At 36.7% G+C, this 23,979-nt stretch overlaps 1 protein-coding gene across 1 annotated transcript in view; it reads left to right on the forward strand.

Annotated features, from left to right (window-relative positions):
- USH2A (usherin) overlaps positions 1–23,979 on the forward strand; it is an 815,986-nt gene that overhangs the window by 570,994 nt on the left and 221,013 nt on the right. Inside the window, 2 exon segments of the mRNA XM_032639255.1 lie at positions 18,108–18,306; positions 21,982–22,150. Of these exon segments, the coding sequence (XP_032495146.1) occupies positions 18,108–18,306; positions 21,982–22,150 (368 nt within the window).

Genomic DNA, 23,979 nt, shown 5'->3' on the forward strand with positions numbered 1-23,979 from the left:
GTAGATTACTATAAATATGTGTGTAAATCAAATGTTTGATATTATTAGGTATTGATCTCCAATAGACACGTCCCCTAACATTTAAGCTTTGATATCCCTGATTGCCCAGCTTCACTTCCTTTTACTCAGTAATTGTGAACAAACGCTGAAGTGCATGGAAAAGTTGTCCTTCAGTAAATCCTTTCATGAGGCAAATAATACAACTTTAACTAGAATGACTACCTTCTAACTTAATCTCTTTGAAAAAATTAGATTTAGAGATATCAGATTCCCCTAAAGCTAGAAACATCTGTAAAATAATTACGGGAGATAAATTATTGAATAACTGTTACCAATTTTACCAGATTCTTCATAGAATCCTTTTATTTTTCTGTATACTTTTGTTGCTGAGCAGTGATCAAAGTTTGAAAGTGAGTCTCTTTTCAATTCAAAATAGCAATAAGAAGAAAAAGATTTAACATCAAGTTTCCCAAGCCAAAAGTGATATTAAGTTTTCATCTCTCTGTATCAAGCCAAGGCTAGAGAAAGAAACCTGAGTATTCCCATGTCGTACTTTTGCCCCAACCAAATGAATCACCCTTCATCTACACACACATAAACACACCCCATGTACACACATGCACGCTGGCTAAAATAATCAACCTGTTATAAAATATTTCAATTCTGAAGGCTTCATTTATGACGTATTGAAATTTCTAGGTCTTTTTTTTCTTAATCAGTTCAATAGTATCTGTACTGATTTGGGGAACTAGTGATTAAAATAATTAGAAAAACTCAAGTAATTGTATTCTTAGATGTTCGGAGCAAGAGTCATATCTTGTTTTCTTGAGTACATCTATAAAACACATGATGATATCTATCTAATGTAGGATATGTTCATTAATTGATAATTCCCTCAGCAGATTTTGCCCACCTATCCACAGGATTGCCTACCTTGTAGGGGGAAAATGGTCAAGTTTAAGGGATACCAAAAAGCTTTATTTATTTTATCAGCAAACACGATTGTGGGTATAATAATATAAGAAGTGAAAGTAATACAAAGAAATATAAGACACGGTTATAAATTTACACAGTTCCAGTCTACTGTGGGAGACACTGCCCTAAGCAAATATTTATAGAACAGTGTGAGAAACACTACAACAGAAGCTTATAATGTGCAAGAAGTGCATAAAAAAATACCAAGCTCTACCCATGATTATCAGTGAAGGCATCATGAAAGATGTGACATTTGAGTTCATTCTTAAAGAACTCAAGGAAGAAGTATAGGTAGGTGGGTGGATGTTGTCACATTTCTTGCCCGTTGTTAGCCTCCCTGTGACTCAAGCTCAGGTGAATGGCATAAGGGAATATGTCTTAGATTACATATTTACATGTAGCTAAAAATAATATGCAGGCTTTTTTAGAAATAGAGCAAATACCCATATGTTTCTCTGCCTCTAAGATATTTTTTTAAGAAGATGCTTGCAGATGATAACAGAGAAAAAATATTTTTTAGTTGTGGTTAAAGACTGCTTATCCCCAAATATAGTAAATTGGTGGCAAAAACATTAAAAAGGGTATACAACAAGAGCAAGGAAAATAGCAAAGCAGATGACAATAACAGAAGAGAGATTTTAACACAATTTTTGAAAGCAGTATTTGGCAGGGAGAGGCAAATGACTTTGTACAGTGGTGAAATTTACAACCAAAGTGTTGGTTGGCAGAGGGAGATAATGACACAAAACAAACTAATTTGCTCTGCCGGGAGAACCTCAATGGCTGAGCACTTAACAAGCTTTCAGAATTGTGATGAAGAGGAGGATGGGGTAAAGTTCAAAGCTGAAAGTTTACAAAAGAGTGATTGGGACCTGTAATTAGTCAGGGTTCTCCAGAGAAACAAAACCAAAAGTGAAGACTCAGGAAAGCTGGGGGTGTAGTCCCAGTCCCGGTCCAAAGTTTTGAGATCTAGAGGTGCCAGGGGTATAAATCCCAGTCCAAGTCTGAGAGTGAGAGAAGACTGATTAGATCAGGTAGTCAGGCAGAGAGAGGAAATTCTCCCTTCCTTCACCTTTGCATTCCACTCAGACCCTCAACTGATTGGGTGATATGCCCACCTACATTATGGAGAGCAATCTGCTTTACTGAGTCCACAGATTCAAAAATGCTAATCTCATCAGAAACAACCTTGCAGATACACCCAGAAATTATGTTTAGCCAAATGTCTGGACACCCTGTGGCCCAGTCAAGTTAAAAATTAGCCATTACATAAAATTAGCCATTACAGAATACAAGGTTGCCTACCTCTGTATTATTCATCCATGCATCTATTTTTCTTCCACCATGTGGGATATTCCATCACCTGGAGATTAGAAGGTTTTTTCTCAAGAAACTGAACAGAGGTATTTAGGAATTAGGGCTACTAGACACAGTGGAAATCTGGGATGAGGGGCAAAGGTAAAAATCATGTTAAAGTGGTAGACTACAATTAGAATGATGGCACCTCAGTGGCTTTCCCCACCTCTGTTTTTAGAAACAAATATCTAGTCATAAATGTTTCCACACAGGAAGGGCATTCTTCTCTGGAAAAGTTTGAATGACTCCAAATAAAATACTTCCAGGAACTAGCAGATAGGGATCACCTAACAGAAAAGGTAGCTAACCATCTAGTCACACAGTAGTAAAGTACATCAGTCAACAAGCCTCACTCATATACAATATAAAGCTTCTAGTCATCTTTTCCTAATCTCAAAGATGAAAAGAAACAAAATTAAAACAGAGGAATAATTCAATAGACACAGGGACAACGCAGGATGAGGAAAATATCCATAATAATCTCAGAGGGATAAAAAGACATCCTCTATCTATAAAACAACACCAAAACATCCTACTTGGAAAAAAGAATCAAAGTAAAGCAGGATGTGAGGGGTGGGGGGGAGTACCTCATGGAAATTAAAAGTGTGAGAGCTGAATTGGAAATTTAAGGTAAAGTCTCTGAAAGTGCAATAAAAAGTAAATATGTTAATACAAATGAAATTTTTAGGAAGAAGTTTTAAAATCCAGGAAATCAAATATTTGGATAATAAGAGTTCCAGAAAGAGAGAACAGAGGAAAAAGAAGGGGGAAAATAATCAAAGAAAAATGACAAGAAAATATCCCCCCCCCCCCACCCAGAAAAAGGAAAAGACAATATCCCAGAACCAAAGATACCAGTATGTAGATTAAAAGCTACTATAGATACTAGCACTGTGATTGAAATAAGAGCCAATAAAGGGATATCATCAGGAAATTTCAAAATACCAGGTTAAAAAAAGCACATCCAAAAAACTTCTAGGAGGAAAAGACAGATAGTGTACATACTGCATTGGGAATTTGAATAGCATTATCAGACTATAAACAGTAACATTCATTGCTAAGAAAACAATGAAACAATGCCTTAAAATTCTGAATTAAAAAAAGAACCTTTTCGTCTTATCAATTCCATACTCAGTCAGATATCAACTGATATTGTTTTGGATTAGCAGAGAGGCAATTTAAGACAGGTGAAGAGAAAAAAATATAGATTCTGTAAAAACTGACAAGGGTGTGAAGAGAACTGCCTAATTTTAACAATGAATTAAACTTCCAAAAAGATTCTGGGTTTGCTAAATTTGTTTACTTTTTAATTATTCTCTTAATTTTTTAATTTTGTTTTTTAATTTCCATATAGTAAAATACACTCTTTTTTGCTTCACAGTTTTATGAGTTTTGACAAGTACATATGAACTTGTCAAACATATAAACACCATTACAGTTAAGAGATAGCACTGTTCCATCATGTCAGAATATTTCTTCACACTGGCCCCTTTATAGCCACGTCCTTCCTCCTCCACCCTCCTCCAAACTGAGCAAACACTGCTCTGTTCTGTTCTCTATAATTTTTCCTGTTCTACGTTGTCATATAAGTGGAATTATACAGTGTGTAGCCATTTAAGCCTGGCTCCTTTCACTCCACATAATGCATTTAAGATTCATCCATGTTATTGCATATATTAATAGTTTGTTAATTTTTGTTACTGAATAGTATTCCATTGTATGAATATACCGCAGTTTGTGTACCATTTGGGTAGTTTCCAGTTCTTGGTGAGTATGAATAAAGTTGATATAAACATTATGTACGTAACGTGAACGTAGATTCTCATTTCACATGGGTAAATAACTAAGAGTTGGATTGCGGAATCATAGCATAAGTTTACATTTTACTTACTTTATAAGAAACTGCCAGGAAAGGTGGGGAATGGGATGAATTGGGAGGTTGGGATTGACATATATACACTATTGATCCTACGTATAAAATAGATAACTAATGAGACCCTACTGTATAGCACAGTGAGCTCTACTCAGTGCTCAGTGGTGACCTAAACGGGAAGGAAATCCAAAAAAGAGGGGATATAGGTATACTTATAGCTGATTCACTTTGCTGTACAGTAGAAACTAACACAACATTGTAAAGCAATTATATTCCCAAAAAAATTTATTTAAAAAAAAGAAACTGCCAAACCAATTTCCAAAGTGACTGTAACATCTTGCATTCCTACTAGCATTGTATGAGAATTCCAGTTGCTTCTCATCTTTGCTAGAACTTGATATTCTGCAAGAATATTTCCTCTCTCTTTCTCTCTCTCTCTCTCTCTCTCTCTAGCTCTTTTAATAGATGTTTAGTGGTGTGTCATTATGGTTTTAATTTACATTTATTTCCATGATGATTAATGATATCGATCATCTTTGCAAATGCTTTTTTGGCATTTGTTTTCTCCTTTGATGAAGTTCTTTTTCAAATATTTTATTAATTTTTTACTTGGATTTGTTGCTTTCTTATTATTGAGTTCATATTTTTGAAGTATATTTTGGATTTGAATTTTTTGTCAGATATATAATTTGCAAATATTTTCCTCTCATTTATGGCTTGTCTTTTCATTCTCTTAATTGTTTTTATTTAGAGCAAAGTTTTAAATTTCAATAAAGTTCAGTTTATCACTTTTTTCATTCATGGACTGTGCATTTGGTGTTGTGTCTAAGAAATCCTTACCTGAGTCAAGTCACAAAGATTTCCTCTTACTTTTTCTACTAGAAGTTTCATATGTTTACATTTTGAATTTATGTCTATGATTCATTTTATGTTAATTTTTCTATAAACTGAGATGTGGGTCAAGGTTAACATCTTTGCATAGGGATATCCGATTTTTCCAACACAGTTTGTTGGAAAGACTATATCTTCTCCTTTGGACTGCTTTTAGACCTTTGTCAAAATCAATTTAACACATTTTATAGGTCATTTTTGAACTCTATACTGTTCAGTTTATCAATGTGCATATTCATTTACCAGTATCATACAATCTTAATTACTGTAGCTTTACAGTAAGTTGTAAAATCATGTATTATGAGTTCTTCAACTTTAAGCTTTTTAAAAAATTTTCTGACCTTTCTCATTACTTTGCTTTTCCATATAAATTTTAGAATCAGCTTGTCAATATCTATAAAGTCCTTCTGTCATTTTGATTACAACTGCATTTAATCTATAGTTCAATACAGGGAGAAGTGACATCTTAACAATACCACATCTTCCAATTCATAAATACAGCATATTGCTCATTTATTTGCATCCTCCTTCATTTATTTCATCAGTGTTTTGTAGAATTCAGTGTTCAGATCCTACACATATTTCATAAGATTTATACCTACTATTTATTTGGGGGAGTACCACTCTTAATCGTTCTTTAAAAACATTGAAATCCAATTGTTTATCGCTAGGGTGTAGAAACACAATTAATTTTTGTATAATGACCTTGTATGCAGCAACCTTGCTAAACTCATTATGAGTTTTAGGATCTTTTAGGAGCTTTTTTGTAGATTCCCTGGGTCTGCATAGATCCTCTGCAAAAATAAACAATTTACTTCTTCCTTTGCAATTTGTGTGTCTTTTACTTCTTTTTCCTGCCTTATTGCCTTGGCTCATTCAGTAAGGTGGACACCCTTGACTTGTTCCTATTCTTTTACCATTACATGTGATGTTACCTATGAATTTTTTAGAGATACCTTTTATCGGGTTGAAGTCTTCTCTTTTATTTCTAGTTGCTGAGAGTTTTTTATTATAAATGGATATTGAATTTTGTTAAATGCCTTTTTTGCATATAATTTGTTAATATGGTTAATTATATAGATTGATTTTCAAATAATTAACTAGTCTGTATTATCTGGATAAACCCCACTTGGTTGTGATGTATTTTCCTTTTTATACATGCAATTTGCTGTTATCTTATTGAGGATGTTTATGACTATCCTCATAAAATATATTGAACTGTTTTTATTTCTTGTAATGTCTTTGCCTGCTTTTGGTAACATGGTAATTCTGGCCCCATAAAATAAGTTGGAAAATATTCCCTCCTCTGCTATTTTCTGGAAGAGATTGTGTGAAAAGGTATTTATTTCTTAAATGTGGTAGAATTCACCAGTGAAACTCACCTGTGCCTAGAGTTTTCCTTGTTGAAAGGTATTTTACTCAGAATTTAATTTCCTTAACAGTGTAGGATGATTCAAGGTATCTATTTCTTCTTGAGTGAGATCTGTAATCTTGTGTTTGCAAAGAATTGGTTAATTTCACCAAATTTATGGGCAGAAAGTTGTAATGTTTGTAGAGTCTGGATTTATTTGCATTCTTTCATTTCTGATAACAGTAATAAGTGTTTTCTCTCTTTCATAGTCAATCAGTCTAGAGCTTTATCAATTTTGTGGATCTTTTCAAAGAACCATCTTTTGGTTTTATTGCTTTTTCTCTATTGTTTTATGTTTTCCGTTTCATTGATTTCTGCTCTTTATTGATTTTTTTCTTCTTCTTCCTTTGGATTTATCTTACTCTTCTTTTCCAGTTTCTTAGAGAGGAAAGCTACATTATTGATTTGAGATCTTTCTTCTTTTTGACTAGAACCATGTAAAGTTCTGAGCTTTCCTCTAAGCCCTGCTTCAGGTGAATCTCAGAAAGTTTGAAATGTTGCATTTTCTTTCATTTAGTTCAAAATACTTTTTAATTTTCTTAATACTTCTGCTTTGACTCATGAATTATTTTAGAAGTGGTTTGCTTAATTCCCAAATATTTTGAGGTTTTTCAGATAAGTTGTGAATGTGAATTTCTAGCACCGTTCTGTTATGATCTGAAACATGGTTTTATAATTTCAGTTCTTTCACATTAGTTAAGATTTATTTTATGGCCTATAATATGATCTGTCATGGTGAATATTCTATGTGTACTTGAGGAGAATGTGTGTTCTGCTGTTGTTAGAGCATTTTATAAATGTCAGTTAGGTCGAGCTGAGTGATAGTGATGTTCAGGTCATCTATACACTTAATGATTTCCTGCCTGGTTGTTCTATCAATTATTGTGAGAGGCATGTTGAAATCTCCAAATATAACTGTGGGCTTATCTATTTCTTTTTTAGAAGTATCAGTTTTTGCCCCGTGTATTTTGTTGCTTTATTATGAGGTGCATGTATATATTTCAGATTGTTGTGTCTTGGTAAATTGATCCTTTTGTCATTGTGTAATATTCCTTTTTCTTCCTGATAATTTTCTTGTCGTCATGTATATATATTGTGTCTAATACTAATACAGCCACTCCAGCTTTCTTTGGATTAGTGTAATTTTGAGTGATTTCGGATTGTGTCCTGAACATTTTAAATATCAGGTTGTGATCTGAGTCCTCTTAAAATCCTCTGAAGAGGGTTGGAGTTTTTGTTTCAACAGGCAATCAACTGGTTAGCTTCAGACTGAAAATTCTGTCTTGGCTTATGTGGTCAATGGCTGTAATATCAGTTCATCTTTCAAAAGCTTTGCTCTACTGCTTTATATCTGCCCCATGCATGCACCTCTCAGTGGCTGATCTGGTATTTAGTTGGGGGATTATGTAATGGTTCAGATCTCAAAGTCTTTGCTACAGTGCTCAGATTTCCTTTGCCTGTGAGGCAACCATGCATGTGCAGCTTGGAGTTGAGTTAGAACTTGTATTGGTTCATGTATAGAATTAGTAGACTGCCTAGCTTTCTCTTCTCTGAGATTTCCCCCATGTTTTTCACATCACTTGGACTTCCTTTCCCAAATCTTTGGCTAGAAGGACATGGTTTCTCTTGTAATTTTAGCTTCCCAATATACCTCACAGTTTACATAAATGGGGTTGTTTGGGGGACAGTGAGATTAGAGAGAAAATAGAGGAAAAAATAAACGAGATTTTGGACCACAGGGGTGCTTTCCCCGATTCCTCTGGTCAGACAGCTTGTTTTTTCTCAAGATTTTAGATTCTCATTTGGCCAGGACTGCCATCATGCAGCTCCTTGGCTGGAATCATCCTCAGAGCAGGAAAAAAGAGAGGAAAAAGAGGAAATAAAATGAAACAGGAATACCCATCATACCCTTTGGCTTGCAAGGCCTTCTTGTACTCTGGCCAGAAAGATTGGGTTCCTCTCATAGATTTTGCTTGCCCAGTGCTCGGTTCCACACTGGGGCTGCTGTTGGGTTAAAGATGGGAGACAAAGGGGGGAAATGATGGTAAACGCATCCTGTAATGTTTGCTCTTTAAGTTTTGGCTCCCCTCCCGATCTGCCTCTATTGTTAACTTTTCAGAGTCCTTGAGTGATTGCTTTTTGTAACTAGAGCAGACTTTTTAGCAGTAATCAGTGGGCGAGAGAGGCTATAACTGGCTTTCTCCATGTTGACCAGAACAGAAAGTACGAACCCCTCCATATTTTTCTTTATTCCAATGCCTTTGGCAACTTTATTTCCTTTTTTTTTTTCTTTTTGGTCAAAGATCTAGCAAAAAAACGGATGGAAATCATTCACAACCAAATATTGGCATGTACAATCTTTCCTTTCTTAAGTTGATCTATAGTAGCACGGCAACATTTTCCAAAGGCAAGACCCTAATGGGCAGATATAGGCACCAAGCCATTAATCAAAATTACACCAACACCAAAGCAGTTAGCCTCCTGTGTGCATGTTATTGTTTGTGTAATTTCATTATACTTCTGGCAGTGTATACTTGTGTATACACTGTATACAGTGTATATCTCTTTTATATTAGCAACATGCAAAATCAAATGTGAAATCCTTCCAGATAAATGTCAGTAGACAGGGTTTGCTTCTATAGCATTTAGAATATTTTGGGTTCTAATAAGACACATATTTCTTAGAATCTTTGTTTATTTTTGGTAAAAAGCAGTCATCAGCAAATTTTAACTTTTATATATTTTCGTAACATATACCAATAGCCTGCCAGCCTGTTTGATTATAAGCATGGACAATGTCATTTTCGTCTTTGGCCTTAACTTATACCTTGCTTTTGACTACAAAATCTTCAGTACAAGCACTTACACAAGTTTTGCCCATGATATATAAACCAAAGATGCCATAGCACACAAAGTTATATAGGAAGATCAGATGAAACCTTCTAGTTTTATAAGCTACTCCTCCAGAAACAAGCTCTGTTTCTACATCACATTTTCCATACTTGTCATATTATCATCAGCTGCTTCTATATCCCCAAAGAATGCTAACGACTGATCGATAACCCAGACATGTCTGGCCGTGGCCTACACGTGCCCTGGGTAGTTCATTTATTTGCCTTGGTGGATTTGCTAGAGTAGAATTTAATCAATAGCTAATTCATTAATTCTGGTCCTCGAGAATGTAGAGACTGCACTGGCTGAAGATAGCTAGCTGGCTCTGGCTTTGATTGAAATATGACAACCACTGCAGCTGACAGCTTTACTGGGTACTGTAAAGTTCACTCCGGTAAGTTCACTTATTTATTCTCCATAAATGGATAAGCTAAGAACAGAACATAAACAAGGAAGAGTTTTTATTACATGACTGGACTGCTATTCCAAGATGCATGATTTCCAGGCATGAAGCTCAAGGGAAAGCAGAAAGAGAGAACACAGATCATGTCTCTCATTCCCTTTAATGGGATCCATGGCAGTTTTTACAGTTCCAAATCAGTTTGGGGCTGTATTGTTGATGAGAAGGCTGAGGCATAATGTCTTTGTAGCACTCACAAATAATTGTTTAAATGTTTGCCTCAAGCTCCTGCATGATATAAATGATATTTTTACACACCAGCTTCCTTATGATAGCAGCACGGGGTCTGTGTCTCTAAATGAAGGTTAAACCACTATCTTCATTTAGAAAGCCCCCCTAGCTTTTCAAAGTACATAGCCGGCGGTTGAGGATGGCATGACAGGTCATAGCTTGTAGAAAAAGAACTTTCCCCTTTTTGCCTCACCAAATTTGGGTGAAACTTTGAGGCCTCTATATTTTTATACTATGACATTGGATATCAGGAAATCTCTTCTATCGTTATTTTCCCTCTCTGATTTTTTTCAGTGACTGATAGCTTGAATACTGAAGTAATAATTTTACAATTAAAAACAATTTTTTTTGAGCCATGTTTTATTTTTTTTAAATGGGGAGTACGCTGGGCTGCAGATGTAGAATGTCAGATCTCTTCTTCGTCCGTATTCTCAACTCCCCTTCTTGCCAGTATGGTTAACTTGAGACAGCTTTTCATTTGGACTGGAATTGTCTACTTGAGTCTTTGAAGGATATGGGAAGACCTCTCAAAAGAGATCATTTAGAGTGTATTTAGAACTGATGTACACACCCAGTCAATAGTCTGATAATCATAATGGCTTTCAGGAAATAGTAGTTCTGATGGCCAATGAATTCTGATCATCAAACTCAGTGTTTGATTAGGAGACCTTACAGAATATTGAGCTTATTCTTAAGACTCTGCCAGCACTATTTCCATTTTCTCACTTCCCTCTCTTTCCCAAACTCCTTTTAACTTCTCGACTTCTTTCATTTCCCACAGAAGCGGCTCAATCACTAAGCTTTTGAGAGGCCCTTGTATGCATCTCGACAAAATCCAGTTTTTCCTCCCAATTCGCTTTGGCCTTTAACTGCCGCTTTATCCCTGGCTCCCTGATCACTCATTGGTTTCTTTTGTTGGTTTCATTCTAATTCCATTCATTAATTGTGGGTGTCCTCAACAGAAAGACTCTCTCTGCTACTCAAATAGTTCAAATATTCTCACAGTTTTCATCATACCGATGTCTCAAGATCTCTGTCCCAGTTTTCTCCCTAAACTCCAGTCCCATATATTCAATTGCCTATCGATTTTCTATAATGATAGGCACCCATCACTTCCATAACCTCAAGCCTTAATTCTCATCTAACCCAATTTTTCCAACATCCATTTCTGCAAAGGCACCACCGCCTTGCATATGATCGCAGACATCTAGCTTTGATTTTTTTTAATCCCCTGATTTCACTCAATATCAATTTTAGTCTCTTTTCTTTTGGAGCATCTTCTCATAGCTCTTCCTCTTCTCCATTTCCACCACCGCAACCCTAGCTCATGCTTTATCATTTATGTTGATGTACTTGTCTTAATTCAGTGAGATACAAGGAGGAAAGGCTTTACTTTTTCCCCCAACTCTTGAAAAACCTTTCAGGAATACCTTATGGCCTTCACATTATTTTTTAGTTATGAGTCTCATTTTAGTCATTAAGATTCATGATCAAGTATTAAAAAGTCCATTCTGGGAATTTTCTGGTGGTCCTGTGGTTAGGACTCCATGCTTCCACTGGAGGGGGCATCATAGGTTCGATCCCTGGTCAGGGAACTAAGATCCTGCATGCCGCACAGTGTGGCCAGAAAGAGTCTAGCAAAAATTAAAAAAAAAAAAAAAGTCCATTCCATCTCCAGCAAAATATTAAGCTCACATGTAGTTCAAATATTCCACCATTTCACAGGCTCAGACCTGATCCCAGTTTGCCCTTTCTCCCTCCTTGCTCTTTCTTGCCTATTCCCTTTCATTCAAATGTGCCTCTTCCCAATGTTACTATTTTACTTCCGGCACTGGATAGCCATCCAAGCCCTCTCTGTGGAAGGTGGCACTTTTTTGAACAATTGTGTTTTCCTTGAGAGAACCCATGAGGATCTCCCCAAAGCCAAGTTCTCTCACATGAGTGTTGCCCTCTGCAACTGATCTATGGTGCCAACAGAGCAGGGCACACCAAGCACTCTTCTTGCTAGAGCCCCCTCCCCCAAAAACCCACCATCATGGTCAGTGTAACCTCAAGGGAGCTCAAGCCTAGCCATCTTGCAAGACATCCACTGGCTCGTAGGAAATGCACTCATGTGCACCATGCTGAAGATCGACGGTGTGGCAATCTTGTCTTACCCTCTCATTAGAGCAGCTCCAGACAATATCTGGCCATTAGAATTCTCTAACTGAGAAGCAAGCACCTTTTCTTGTGGTCATATAGGCTGCCAACCCCCATGTCAAGCTGCCCCAAACTCCTTTCTATACTTCCCTCCAGGGACAGCTGCAAATTGGGCTTAGATATTTCTGCATCTCAGGAAGTACCAACCAGGAGAAGCAAGTGCTTCCAGTTTCTCTGAGTGATGTATTTAGAATTCCTTCCTCAGCCTTGAGAATGTTTAGGGGTGGACTGGGGGTGGATTTTAATGTCACTCTTCACTAAGTAAATCATTCCTCTTTCACTCCATGGCTCAAAAATCTACAGTGGTTTTCCAGTGCACTCAAAAATGAATCCAAAGTTATTTCCATGTTCTATAAAACCCTACAGGATCTGCAGTCCCCAAACCCACACTCCCGACACCCCCCTGATTCATTTTCCATCATCCTCTTGCTCAGTCCAGCTCTGTCCTACCAGATTCTTTGATTGCCCTTCAACAAGCCATGTGCACGGATGTCTCAAAACCCCTATACCTCCTGTTCCCTCCGCCTAGAAACTCCTGTTCACTTGCTTCATCCCCTCTTTCGGATTTCTGCACAGAAGAGCCAGGCCTTCTCAGACAACCAATGTAACATATTGTACACTTATGTGTTTGTTTACTGTCCCACCTTCCCCCAGCAAAATGTAAGTTTTACGAAAGAAGGGACTTTGTCTTGTTTATTTGTAAGTATAGAACAATGCTTTACATATAGGAGGTACTTAATAAATATTCATTAAAATTCAAAAACTCTCCTAGAGTTCTGTTTATTTTGGGTTGGTTTGGGTGATGGGTCAATGTTAAAAGGCAGCTTTATCCTCAGAACTCAGCAGAATCTTTTTATTTGGGGGGGGGGGGTTATTTTTTATTTTTTAAATTTTTAGAAAACTTTTATTGGAGTATAGTTGCTTTACAATGTTGTATTAGTTTCTACTGTATAGCAAAGTGAATCAGTTATATGTATACATATATCCACTCTTTTTTAGATTTCCTTCCCATTTAGGTCACCACAGAGCACTGAGTAGAGTTCCCTGTGCTAAACAGTAGGTTCTCATTAGTTACCTATTTTATACATAGTAGTGTATATATGTCAATCCCAATCTCCCAATTCGTCCCCCCTCTTCCCCACCTTGGTAACCATAAGTTTGTTCTCTACATCTGTGACTCTATTTCTGCTTTGCCAATAAGTTCATCTGTATCATTCTTCCAGATTCCACACATAAACGATATTATACGATATTTGTTTTTCTCTTGATAGCAGTCAGAATGGCCATCATCAAAAAATCTACAAACAATAAATGCTGGAGAGGGCGTGAAGAAAAGGGAACCTTCCTACACTGTTGGTGGGAATGTACATTGGTACAGCCACTGTGGAGGACAGTATGGAGGTTCCTTAAAAAACTAAAAATAGAATTACCACACAGCCCAGCAATCCCACTCCATATCCGGAGAAAACCGTAATTCGAAAGGATGCATGCACCGCAATGTTCATTGCAGCAGAATCTTGCTGTTTGTTCCCTTTTAGAAGCAAGATACTTAACGGAGGAATTCATCATCGGTCATCCTCAGTTTGGGGCTATAGTTTAAGTTCCTAAATAAGAGAAAACCCCATTAAACCGTCTTTCATACTTAAGTTACTGCAGAAGCTCACTGATACTTCTCCCTACCCCTAGTCTCTTCTATTCTAATCTGCCAGGGTATTACTTCTAAAAGGACTTTAGATACCACTGCACAGTCACCCTATTTCACCATCAAATTCCTCAACATAGTATTTGAGGGACTTCATAACGTTCTTCTTGAGTTCAAACTGACCTTCCATTATTGCTGGATGTAAATCATTCGCTCGTCAAGTTGGTCCCATTACTCTTCTCCATATGGCTAGGCTGCTTCTCCCTCTTATTTTTGCTTATCTAAATCTTCCTTCTCAGAATTCTTCCCATCCTCTTATTCCAATTCAAGTCCACATCCACTTCTCCCATGAAACCTTCGTTGTTCGTCTAGACACAGTGATCTTTGTTTATGTGTTTCTGTAATACCTGTAGCCTCAACTACACACTTAAACACTTGATTTTACACTGCTGTATAATATTTGACATGCTTGAGGCATGCATGTTTCACATCTCCTCATACTCAAGGACACAGACTTTTTACCTTTTGATATTTTACAGACTCCAAGTTATGCTAAATATTCTAGTGGATACTTAAACATTCAGTTATTTGATTTGAGAGCAGAGAATTAATATTGTTATCATATTACATTTATTTAGTCTTATATTAAAAGTGTCCTGATCATTTTTGATAATCACAATCTGGAATAGTATTGAAGAACTTGAATGTTATATAAATGACTGACAAAAATGACCAAGCTGAATAGGAATTTTTTTTTTTTTTTTTTTTTTTGTGGTACGCGGGCCTCTCACTGTTGTGGGCTCTCCCGTTGCGGAGCACAGGCTCCGGATGCGCAGGCTCAGCGGCCATGGCTCACGGGCCCAGCCACTCCGCGGCATGTGGGATCCTCCCGGACCGGGGCACGAACCCATGTCCCCTGCATCGGCAGGCGGACTCTCAACCGCTGCGCCACCATGGAAGCCCTGAATAGGGATTTTTAAAGGGCCTCCGTAAACATGATCAGGGAATGTACAGCTATTTATAACAATTTAGATGGATGTGTTAAAGTAATGTGAAGATTTTTTTCCTTTGGCCCAAACAAGAACATTTTGACAAAACTGTGATAAAATATTAGAATAAAATGTAGAGCACCAAGAGAACCATAACTCTCCATAGAAGTTTTTGCTGAACTGTATCATTTTAATATTTACCAGTAAAGGTAAGTGATAAAGAGATGATTTTCCCGTAATTATTTCTTTCTTCAACGTATTTTGTACTTCTTGAGCCGAACGTGATGATTACCGTGGTGACGGTGGCCACAGGGGTATATAGTGGTAACAGAAGTAGAATAGTAAATCTACTAACAATATGACAGACTTAAAAAGAAATAGTCCATAGCTCTGACTACACTTTCTAAACACCCAGTGAATCGTGCTAAAATGTGTATAAACATTGTGGCCTTTATTAGAAGCTCTATTAAGGTAGCTTAAATTTTATTCCTTAGTGCTCTGGAAGCTAAGGGAACTCTAACTGTCACTTTATGAACAAATCTACCCCCCAAAAAGGAGATCTATTTGAGGATTCATGATCATGTTTCTGCATGAGCCTACCTTTACTGATGTATTAAACAAACAAAAAGAAACCCTTCAGTTTGTTTCCCCAATATTTCACATTAATTCCTATGGTTTAAGAATGTTCCTTCTATTTCGCTCTTAAACATCAAAACAGTGAAACCATTAATCCAGTTAATAACGGTGTGCATTTCTCAGAGATGTCTTTCATTTTAAATCAACAGCCAAAAGATTTTTCAGTGTTACTCCCGTGGGTTCTAATGAGAGGTGGACAGGTGTTAAACACCCTATTCTCCTTTGATCACGTACATTAGTGGACCTGACTCAGATCCTCAACATCAAAACTGTTCTTGCTATTATTAAAAATATAGGTGGTCTCACTTCACAGTTATTCTGTGCAACGCAGAGAAGTTACAATGGCATGGTTCTACATGGTGTTTTCTAGACTTTACTAGTTGGCCAGCTTTTGTGGATAAGTCCGACCTTCGAATGTCACTTAAATGTAGTCTTTCCTGTAGTTGATTATGCAATGAATACAAAAGAGGTATCTGCAAAACGTGGAATTAATTTTGAGAGTTGGATAAAGACCTTAGAATAATAATGGTGACTATACAAGTCACCTGTGAAACTGTTCTCTCATAGGTGACATTCATTTCTTATCGATAGAGTCTTATTAGTGAAAGTGTTATGTTTGTACCTCCAAGAAAAGGAAATAATTTTCTTTCTTTTTTAGCAGTCTATTAAAATGTCAAGATTTATCTTGACTGCGGCTTTTTAATGTAAATGTTTGGGCCTAATTGAATTCCTAACATGTGATGTCACTTAGAATTCTCATAGGGTCCAGTAAAATTTGGCCTGTAAAGACATACTTCTCCTGAAAATAAAAGGTGTAGCAAAAATATTATTTTACACAGTGGCAGAAAGACGGTCAACATAAGTTATTGTGATAATTTTATTTTAAGATCTTAAAGTATAGGGACTAAATTCATATGTGCTTACTCTTCTCCAGAGTATTTACTGGAAGGTTTTATATATAAAGCTAACCTCTAACTATTTGTGAATGGTTGTTATGGTTGAAAATTCTAGAATTCAAACAATAAAAGGAATCTTGAGTATCAGAGTTCCATCCTCTTATTTGAAAATAAGAAGAAGAAAAATAATTATTTTACATTTACCTAGTGTTTTGCAAATAACAGACTTTCCTTGCTGTGCTGAATTGCAAAAATATGTCACGTCCAAATCTCTGGGGCTTTATTAAAACTTTAACTACTTTCTTCTTATAGACTTCTTAAAAAACTACTAAAGATAGTACAGGTATGTCATCTGGACTGTGTCATTCTGACAAGTAGACCTAAGTGCAGAACTAAAGTTCTGCACATTAACCTGAGAGTAGATCGTTTTATTCAGGATTCACTCTTCTGTGAACAGCTTTATGTTATGATCTCACTCAGTACAGCAGATGAAATATTAATAGACCATTGAAAATGCAGTAAAGTTTTGGTGCCATGTTATGCCTTCATTGTATGCCAAACCACCCCAAACAGTATATTTATATGTTTAGAAAAAACCGTGGCTCAGTGTTTAAAAATCAAACATCTTCAAGAACATGGTAATATAAAGGAGTTTGTTATGGGGAATCTCTACTTCCTCTATTTCTGACCACAAAACATATTTGATCATGGTATATAAAGAACTGTTGCAGAATTAAATCTGTTTCTATGAGTCAAAAAATTAAGATAAAGTATATTTGGAGGGAGCTTATCAATTTTATCAATTGATAAATGTTATGTATCAGTAAATAAATTCATTGATAAATTTTATCAATTGATAACTGATAAAAAGATTTTATCAATTTGGTCACGTACCTTGGCTATAAGTAACAAAACAACCAACAGTAGAAGCTCAAGTAAGTAGCTCTAGAGGTAGATTGTTGTTGGCATTGGTTCAGTTATAACAAATACCGCAGAGGCGTCTTTGTGATTCTTATGGTCTTTCCCAAATGGTTGCAAGAAGAATGAGGTGATTGCCAAAGTTCCAGACATCATGTTTAGCAGAAAGAAAGAAAAGGGGAAAAGGCGACAGCCACATCAAGGAAGCTAAAATTTCCTAGGGACCTTTATTAGAATCCCACCATCTTCTGGTTGCATCTCTTTGAGCAGCTATGGGTCACGTGGCTAGTCCTAGCTGAGGGAAGGAAGGCAAAGGAGACGAGGATTATAAGTAGGGATTAGGTCTGACACACATTCTAATTTCCAACCTATTTACTAAGTCAAATTATTTGTGTCTTGTTTTTACTTATCAACCAAAACTTTCTGTTGATTTTCTGACTAGCCACAAACAATGACACTTGCTTTTTTGCCTCTGAAATTTAAAGTGGGGGACCACCAGACTCATGTCATGTGTTATTCTCCCAAAAGCTTAAATGGTTTTGATCGATTCTCAAAACATAGTCTATGGTAGTAGCATATATCAGAATATATATTAGTATATGTATTCTTTTGCTCCAGCTTTTTAATTAGGAAGTTGTTAATGAAATAGACCAAACTGGAAGGCAGATGAGACTGATAACAGCAATGTTAAATGTTGCCTTTTCAGGCTTATTATTCTGATTATTCTGTCCATTGCAGGTCCCTTCAGATTGATTGGATGTCTCCAGGGAAGCCAAATGGCATCATTCTGGGTTATGATCTCTTACGGAAAACATGGCGTTCATGCCTTAAAACCCAGAAGTCAGTGAAGGACCACAGTCATGAACTCTGCAGAGCAGTGAAGTGTCAAAAACCTGAAACTATCTGTGGACCCAGGTGCTACTCCCCTGAGGCTAAGGTATATCTTTTCAAACTAGTCAGTGACATATATTTTTCTCACTAAACACTCCAAGTGAAATCACTTGCTTTTTTTTTTTTTAACATATATAATTTTCTTTCTCAAGTATACTTCAAGAAAGCTGGGGGAAAAAGAAGTTACAATTCAACACAATAAATTAAAATTATGACTTAATTTTTTAAAGATTATCTGCTATGTCTATGATAAATGATATTGCTATCAAGTGACCTCCAGAAAAGTGAAAGGATACTTTTAACATTTTACATTTGTGTCTGAGGAAATCACTGGCTTCTTAAACCATGATTTCTCATGATCAAGATTTCCACCTATCAAGAAGACCCCATGGAAAAGGAAGGATGCTTATACAAATCCCATCTTCCTGATGAGCATTTTAGCCTTCTCATTTTTCATCACCTTCACAGGAAAATGAGTTTATTGAAATGATAAGGAACCTCCCGAATTTGTTTGATTGAGTGACTTGAATTTTCTTTACAACAAATCCATTCAGCTACAAGGGGGTGTTTGTTTACATGACACTGATGAGTAACTGTGATTGGGACCTTTCATGGTTTGACTGAAACATTTTTAAATTATGGCCATTTGCAGATTAGTGCTCATATTAGTTGCAGTTTAAGAATCAGATCAATAATACAGCCAGACAGAGGGGTTTGTAAATGGTTTTTATTGATAAATGATGCAGAAAATCCTTAGTTTGAAGATAGGATTGCACATAATGAAATAATGTTCCTATTTGTCAACAACATCACACATGTAATGACTAAAGCTACTGCAAAAGGACATAGTAATTATGAAAGTGAGTTGTTGAAGCAATATGGATCGAAACACAAATTATTATGGGGCTTCCCTGGTGGCGCAGTGGTTGAGAGTCCGCCTGCCGAAGCAGGGGACACGGGTTCGTGCCCCGGTCCGGGAAGATCCCACATGAAAAAAAAAAGAAAAAGATTATCCCTCCAGAAAAATGAAAATAATAATTAAAAACAATTATTATGGCTGACACTGGCTAAGCAGTTGCTATCATCTAAGAAATGTCATAAAGCTAGTAGTTACTAACTGAACTTTTTTTTTGACACTTAGGCTCCAGAATTGTTGTTATGCCTAAGTTTTATGTCATTTTAAGGCGTTAAATGTGTGCCATCTGACGAGCACACTTTTATAAAATGAAATGAAATTTAGGATTTCTGAGAGGAAAAAAATTGCTAGAACAAATTTTCCCATTAAAATTCTCCAGGAGAAAAAAAAAAAAAACTTTGATGCATTAAACAAAGTCATTTTTACTTTAAGGATTAAGGACACACACGGGTATTGTCGGCAAAAGATGAAGTCAATTAAAATCTCAAGAAGGAAAAGGTTGTTTGTGAATTTTGTTTGGGGTTAACTATGAATATATATTTCCTGGGTGAGAGGCTGGAGAGAGGTAAAAAATAGATTTATTGTGAGTCCAAGAGTCTTTTGGCTAAATCACTACAGGAGCATCTGTAATAGTTATACAAGCTTCCCCGTGTGATTACAGCCATGGGTGTCAAACCCCAGTGAGTATCACACCTGGAGGGCTTGTTAAAACACACACAGCAGGTCCCACCCTCAGAAGAAGTCTGGGGTAGAGCAGGAAAATTTGCATTTCTAACATGTTGCTAGGTGATGCCTCTACATCTGGTCCAGGGACCACACTTTGAGAATCACTAGATTACAGAATTACTTTTGGAAAACAGAGAGCAAGGAACAGGCTGCCTATCTGAATATTAGCTACACAATTACCAGCTCAAGTTATTAAAATTGTTTTCTGAGACAACGAACTTGAAGACTGAATTCGAAGATTAAGAAATACTCTGTTGGGCTTCCCTGGTGGCGCAGTGGTTGAGAGTCCGCCTGCCGATGCAGGGGGCACGGGTTCGTGCCCCGGTCCGGGAGGATCCCACATGCCGCGGAGCGGCTGGGCCCGTGAGCCATGGCCGCTGAGCCTGCGCGTCCGGAGCCTGTGCTCCGCAACGGGAGAGGCCACAACAGTGAGAGGCCCGCGTACCGCAAAAAAAAAAAAAAAAAAAAAGAAATACTCTGTTCAGGAGGAGACCTCTCAAGAGAAATAATCTCCTGAAAATGTCCCCTTTGGGGACCCATCGATGATCTAAACCAGAGTTGGTTAGAAGAAAGGCACAAGTTTCACGTGACTGAAAGAGCTTGAGAATGGCACTGACACTGAAAGTATGGAAGGTAACCAGTCCTAATGACCCATCACTAAATAAATGCTTGAAAATTTAAAAGGATGATAAGTCCTAGCGAATCTTGCTGAAGGAAAAGCCTGGATGTTCTTCGATGTCCAGAAACTCACTATACGTGAATGGGACTTGAATGAATTCTATAAGATTGTACAACAAAGGGCAAGATTTTAGGTCACTGTCATAAAACAAGAGGAAGGTGTGTATTGCTTTACCCTGAAAGCAAAAATGACTAGCATTCCTAAATCCCACATAAACACAAAGAGGAGAGTTTTTGCTTAACTCTTTTAAAATGGGGCATAATTTGAAATTTTACTTGTCACATAGAATCTGTCATCAAAGCAAGGAGTCATGCAGTTTATCCTTGGAATGAGACTGATTGTGAATCCTCATTGCTAATAACCTGACACAGCGAAGCCAATTTATTGCAGTTAGTTTACCAGGGCTACCTGAGGAAACATAGAAATAGACTTCTGCCCAGTTTCTTTGCTCTTGGGTCACTTTTGAGAAATGAATGAAGTACTAAGCTAGTCTTCAGACTTAGAGATTCCATATTTTACTGCCCTTGTATTAAGCATTGGATCAAATGTCGGTGCAGGCTGGAAGTAGCAATGAGCAAAAAAGTATAAGAGAAGCACCTCTTAAACAGTGGTCCATTTTGTCTGCCACAGGAAGCATCTATCTAATTAATGCAACTTATGCCGAGTATATGTTCTGAGGCTACATCTCAGCACTGTTCCGTGTTTCATTTGTTCTAGATACAGAGTGTTGGTCCCTCAGACCTCAAGTGAGCATGCAAAATAATTATTTGATTGCTGAAGCACATAATTTCTTCCGCAGCTCCTGGAGAAAACACTGTTAAAAGGGCTTTTCAAAATTAATTTCCATATAAATTTCCTTCTCTATACATACACACACACACACACACGCACACACATATATAAATGTTGGACACTGTTGAGATTGCTTGTCTGAAGATTGGGTTCATAAATAAGTGATCATATAAATTAGTGTAAGGAAAATGCAATGTATTATGAAAGAAAGATCAATGAGAGACAGGTTTCCACAGATGCAATGTTTTTAAATTAAACAATCATTAAAATAAAAACATATATATGAAGGAAATTGTTCATTTACAATTCTAAATCATCTTCTCGTTGGAAGCACTGACATTCAAAAGATAATTCATATTTATAGAGTATTATAATAGAGCACAAAGCGTGGTTGAAGGCTAAAAGAAGCTACATTGTATCAAATAGCGTTGGTAGAATTTGAATGATACAGAGAAAATGTACTTTTTAAGCCTTTAAATTTTTATCAGAAATATGCTACATTTGGTCTCAGATCAAGTCCTTATTAAATAATAACTGTATCACGTAAGATATGGTGGTACAATACTCTTAATAAAACTATTTCTTTATACCTGATTCTCAAATTTCAGGTGTGTTGTAATGGAGTTCTCTACGACACCCAGCCTGGACACCGCTGTTGTGAAGAGAAGTACATCGCATTTGTTTTGAACTCAACTGGAGTTTGTTGTGGTGGCCGTATACAAGAGGGACAACCGAATCATCAGTGCTGCTCGGGATATTACGTTAGGATTCTACCAGGTGAGGATCATTTTCAGTAGTACTCAGTAGTCTTGGGAACCAGAAAAAACAACCATGTGACTTGTGTCAATGTACTATTTGAAGCACCTCCCCACCAAAGATTAAACCACTAACACGTAGCCAATGGCCGGCTTTAGGTATCATTTCTTCTCTCCGCTTTTTTGAAATATAAGCAAGGCTAGGTACAAACTAGAGAGGGAATAGAGACTCATTATATGTATTGCATAAAGAAATGTATCTGGAGAGCTGCATAATTCCCTTTTTTGTGACTTTATTTTATCCACATGGCTGAGTATTCCACCATAAACTCTGTGAATTTCTTCGTGTTCCACTCCATGACGCTGTTCTCCATTTTCTCCATTTCTGTTCTGAAGGATGTACGCATTGTTCCTAGTGGGATCATAACCACAGATTCCATTTATCTGAGGCCCCCTAATTGCTCTAGGTCTGGCAGGGGAGGGAGGGATGTAGCAAAGAGTAGCAATCAGGAATTCTTCCCTCCTCACCTTCTTTTCCTTCTGTCTTATCAGCCAACCGAATAAGCCATTTTCCAAATTCAACTACACAAAACAATGTCCAGTGAATATAACTGAAAATAAAAATAACAACAATTGGCATTTATAAAACAACAAGTTTCTGGCACGCTCTGTATTCAAGATTTTACATATGTTATGATACTTTATACTTTTTTCACAACTGTAGGAGACTGGTATTTTATCTTAAGTTTACAAATAAGGAAAGAGGTTCAGAGAGAATCAGTAACATGCCCAGATCCACATAAATGGGAGTAGAAGAGCTGAAATGCAAATCTGTGTGTCTTTCCAAAATCCATGCTCTTTTGAGCAATCTACTTAATAGGTGTTAACATAATTATTAAACAACTATTCCAGACTTCTAAAAGCTTCATTACTGTTACTATCAGTTACTATTTATTCTAGAAAAGCCATTGAGAATACAGATTGTTTTTTTCCTAGTACCTAAGTTTAATGCCTATTCCTTCTTTAAAAGCACAGAAAATAGATATGGGAGAAAGAGAAGAAAGCTAAATGTTTGGAGGCCCAATGCTTTGAGATATCTAGTTTAACATGAAATTTATGCCAAACATGTAGTAAATTCAGATATTGTTCAGTGTACCTTGTGTTTGGTACAGATATATCCATCCAAGATATCTGTGTCGAGAAATTGTCTCACCCAGTATATCCTTTACAAAACACTGGAGCAAACAGGGAGAGTGAAATGATTAAATACTATGCAGGTTTATTCAAGGCAGAGATCTTCTATTCTTCATAATTTTTCCTTAAAATTAATAGAAAAATCTGCCCTTGTAAAAGTACAGTTATTTCTGATTCTTATGCAAAAATACTTTCATAATTAACTCTTAATCAACTGGATTTTCCAAGTAAGAAAATACAGCGGTGACAGAAACGAAGATTTTGCAGAAAAGCCTTAACTTCGTTATACTACAAATCATAGTGTTAGGCAATGAATTAAACACTGTCAAATGCTTTACTCTCTCAAAATAATTTACACTTTGGGAGTTTTCAACTATATTTCACATCTTCCCTCCTTGCAAAAAATCTGCCTTGAAAATTCTAACTATAGAGGTGAGATGGAAAACTTCTGTTGTTCCGTCCTTCCCATTCTTCAGACCAATAGGTCATATTAGGCTTTTCTCTAAGTCTAGCATAGAACTAAACAATTGTGTTTTCATCTCCAAGTCACATTAAAATTTTTGGTAAGTTATGATTTGCCATGAACTGTCCCAACTCTGAAAAAGATCCACTATGCCTTAAAACTGATGAAAAACACTTGGTTGCATATGTCATGGC

The sequence above is a fragment of the Phocoena sinus genome, chromosome 1 (genome assembly GCF_008692025.1).
Source record: "Phocoena sinus isolate mPhoSin1 chromosome 1, mPhoSin1.pri, whole genome shotgun sequence".
In the NCBI taxonomy this organism is placed as follows: Eukaryota; Metazoa; Chordata; class Mammalia; order Artiodactyla; family Phocoenidae; genus Phocoena; species Phocoena sinus.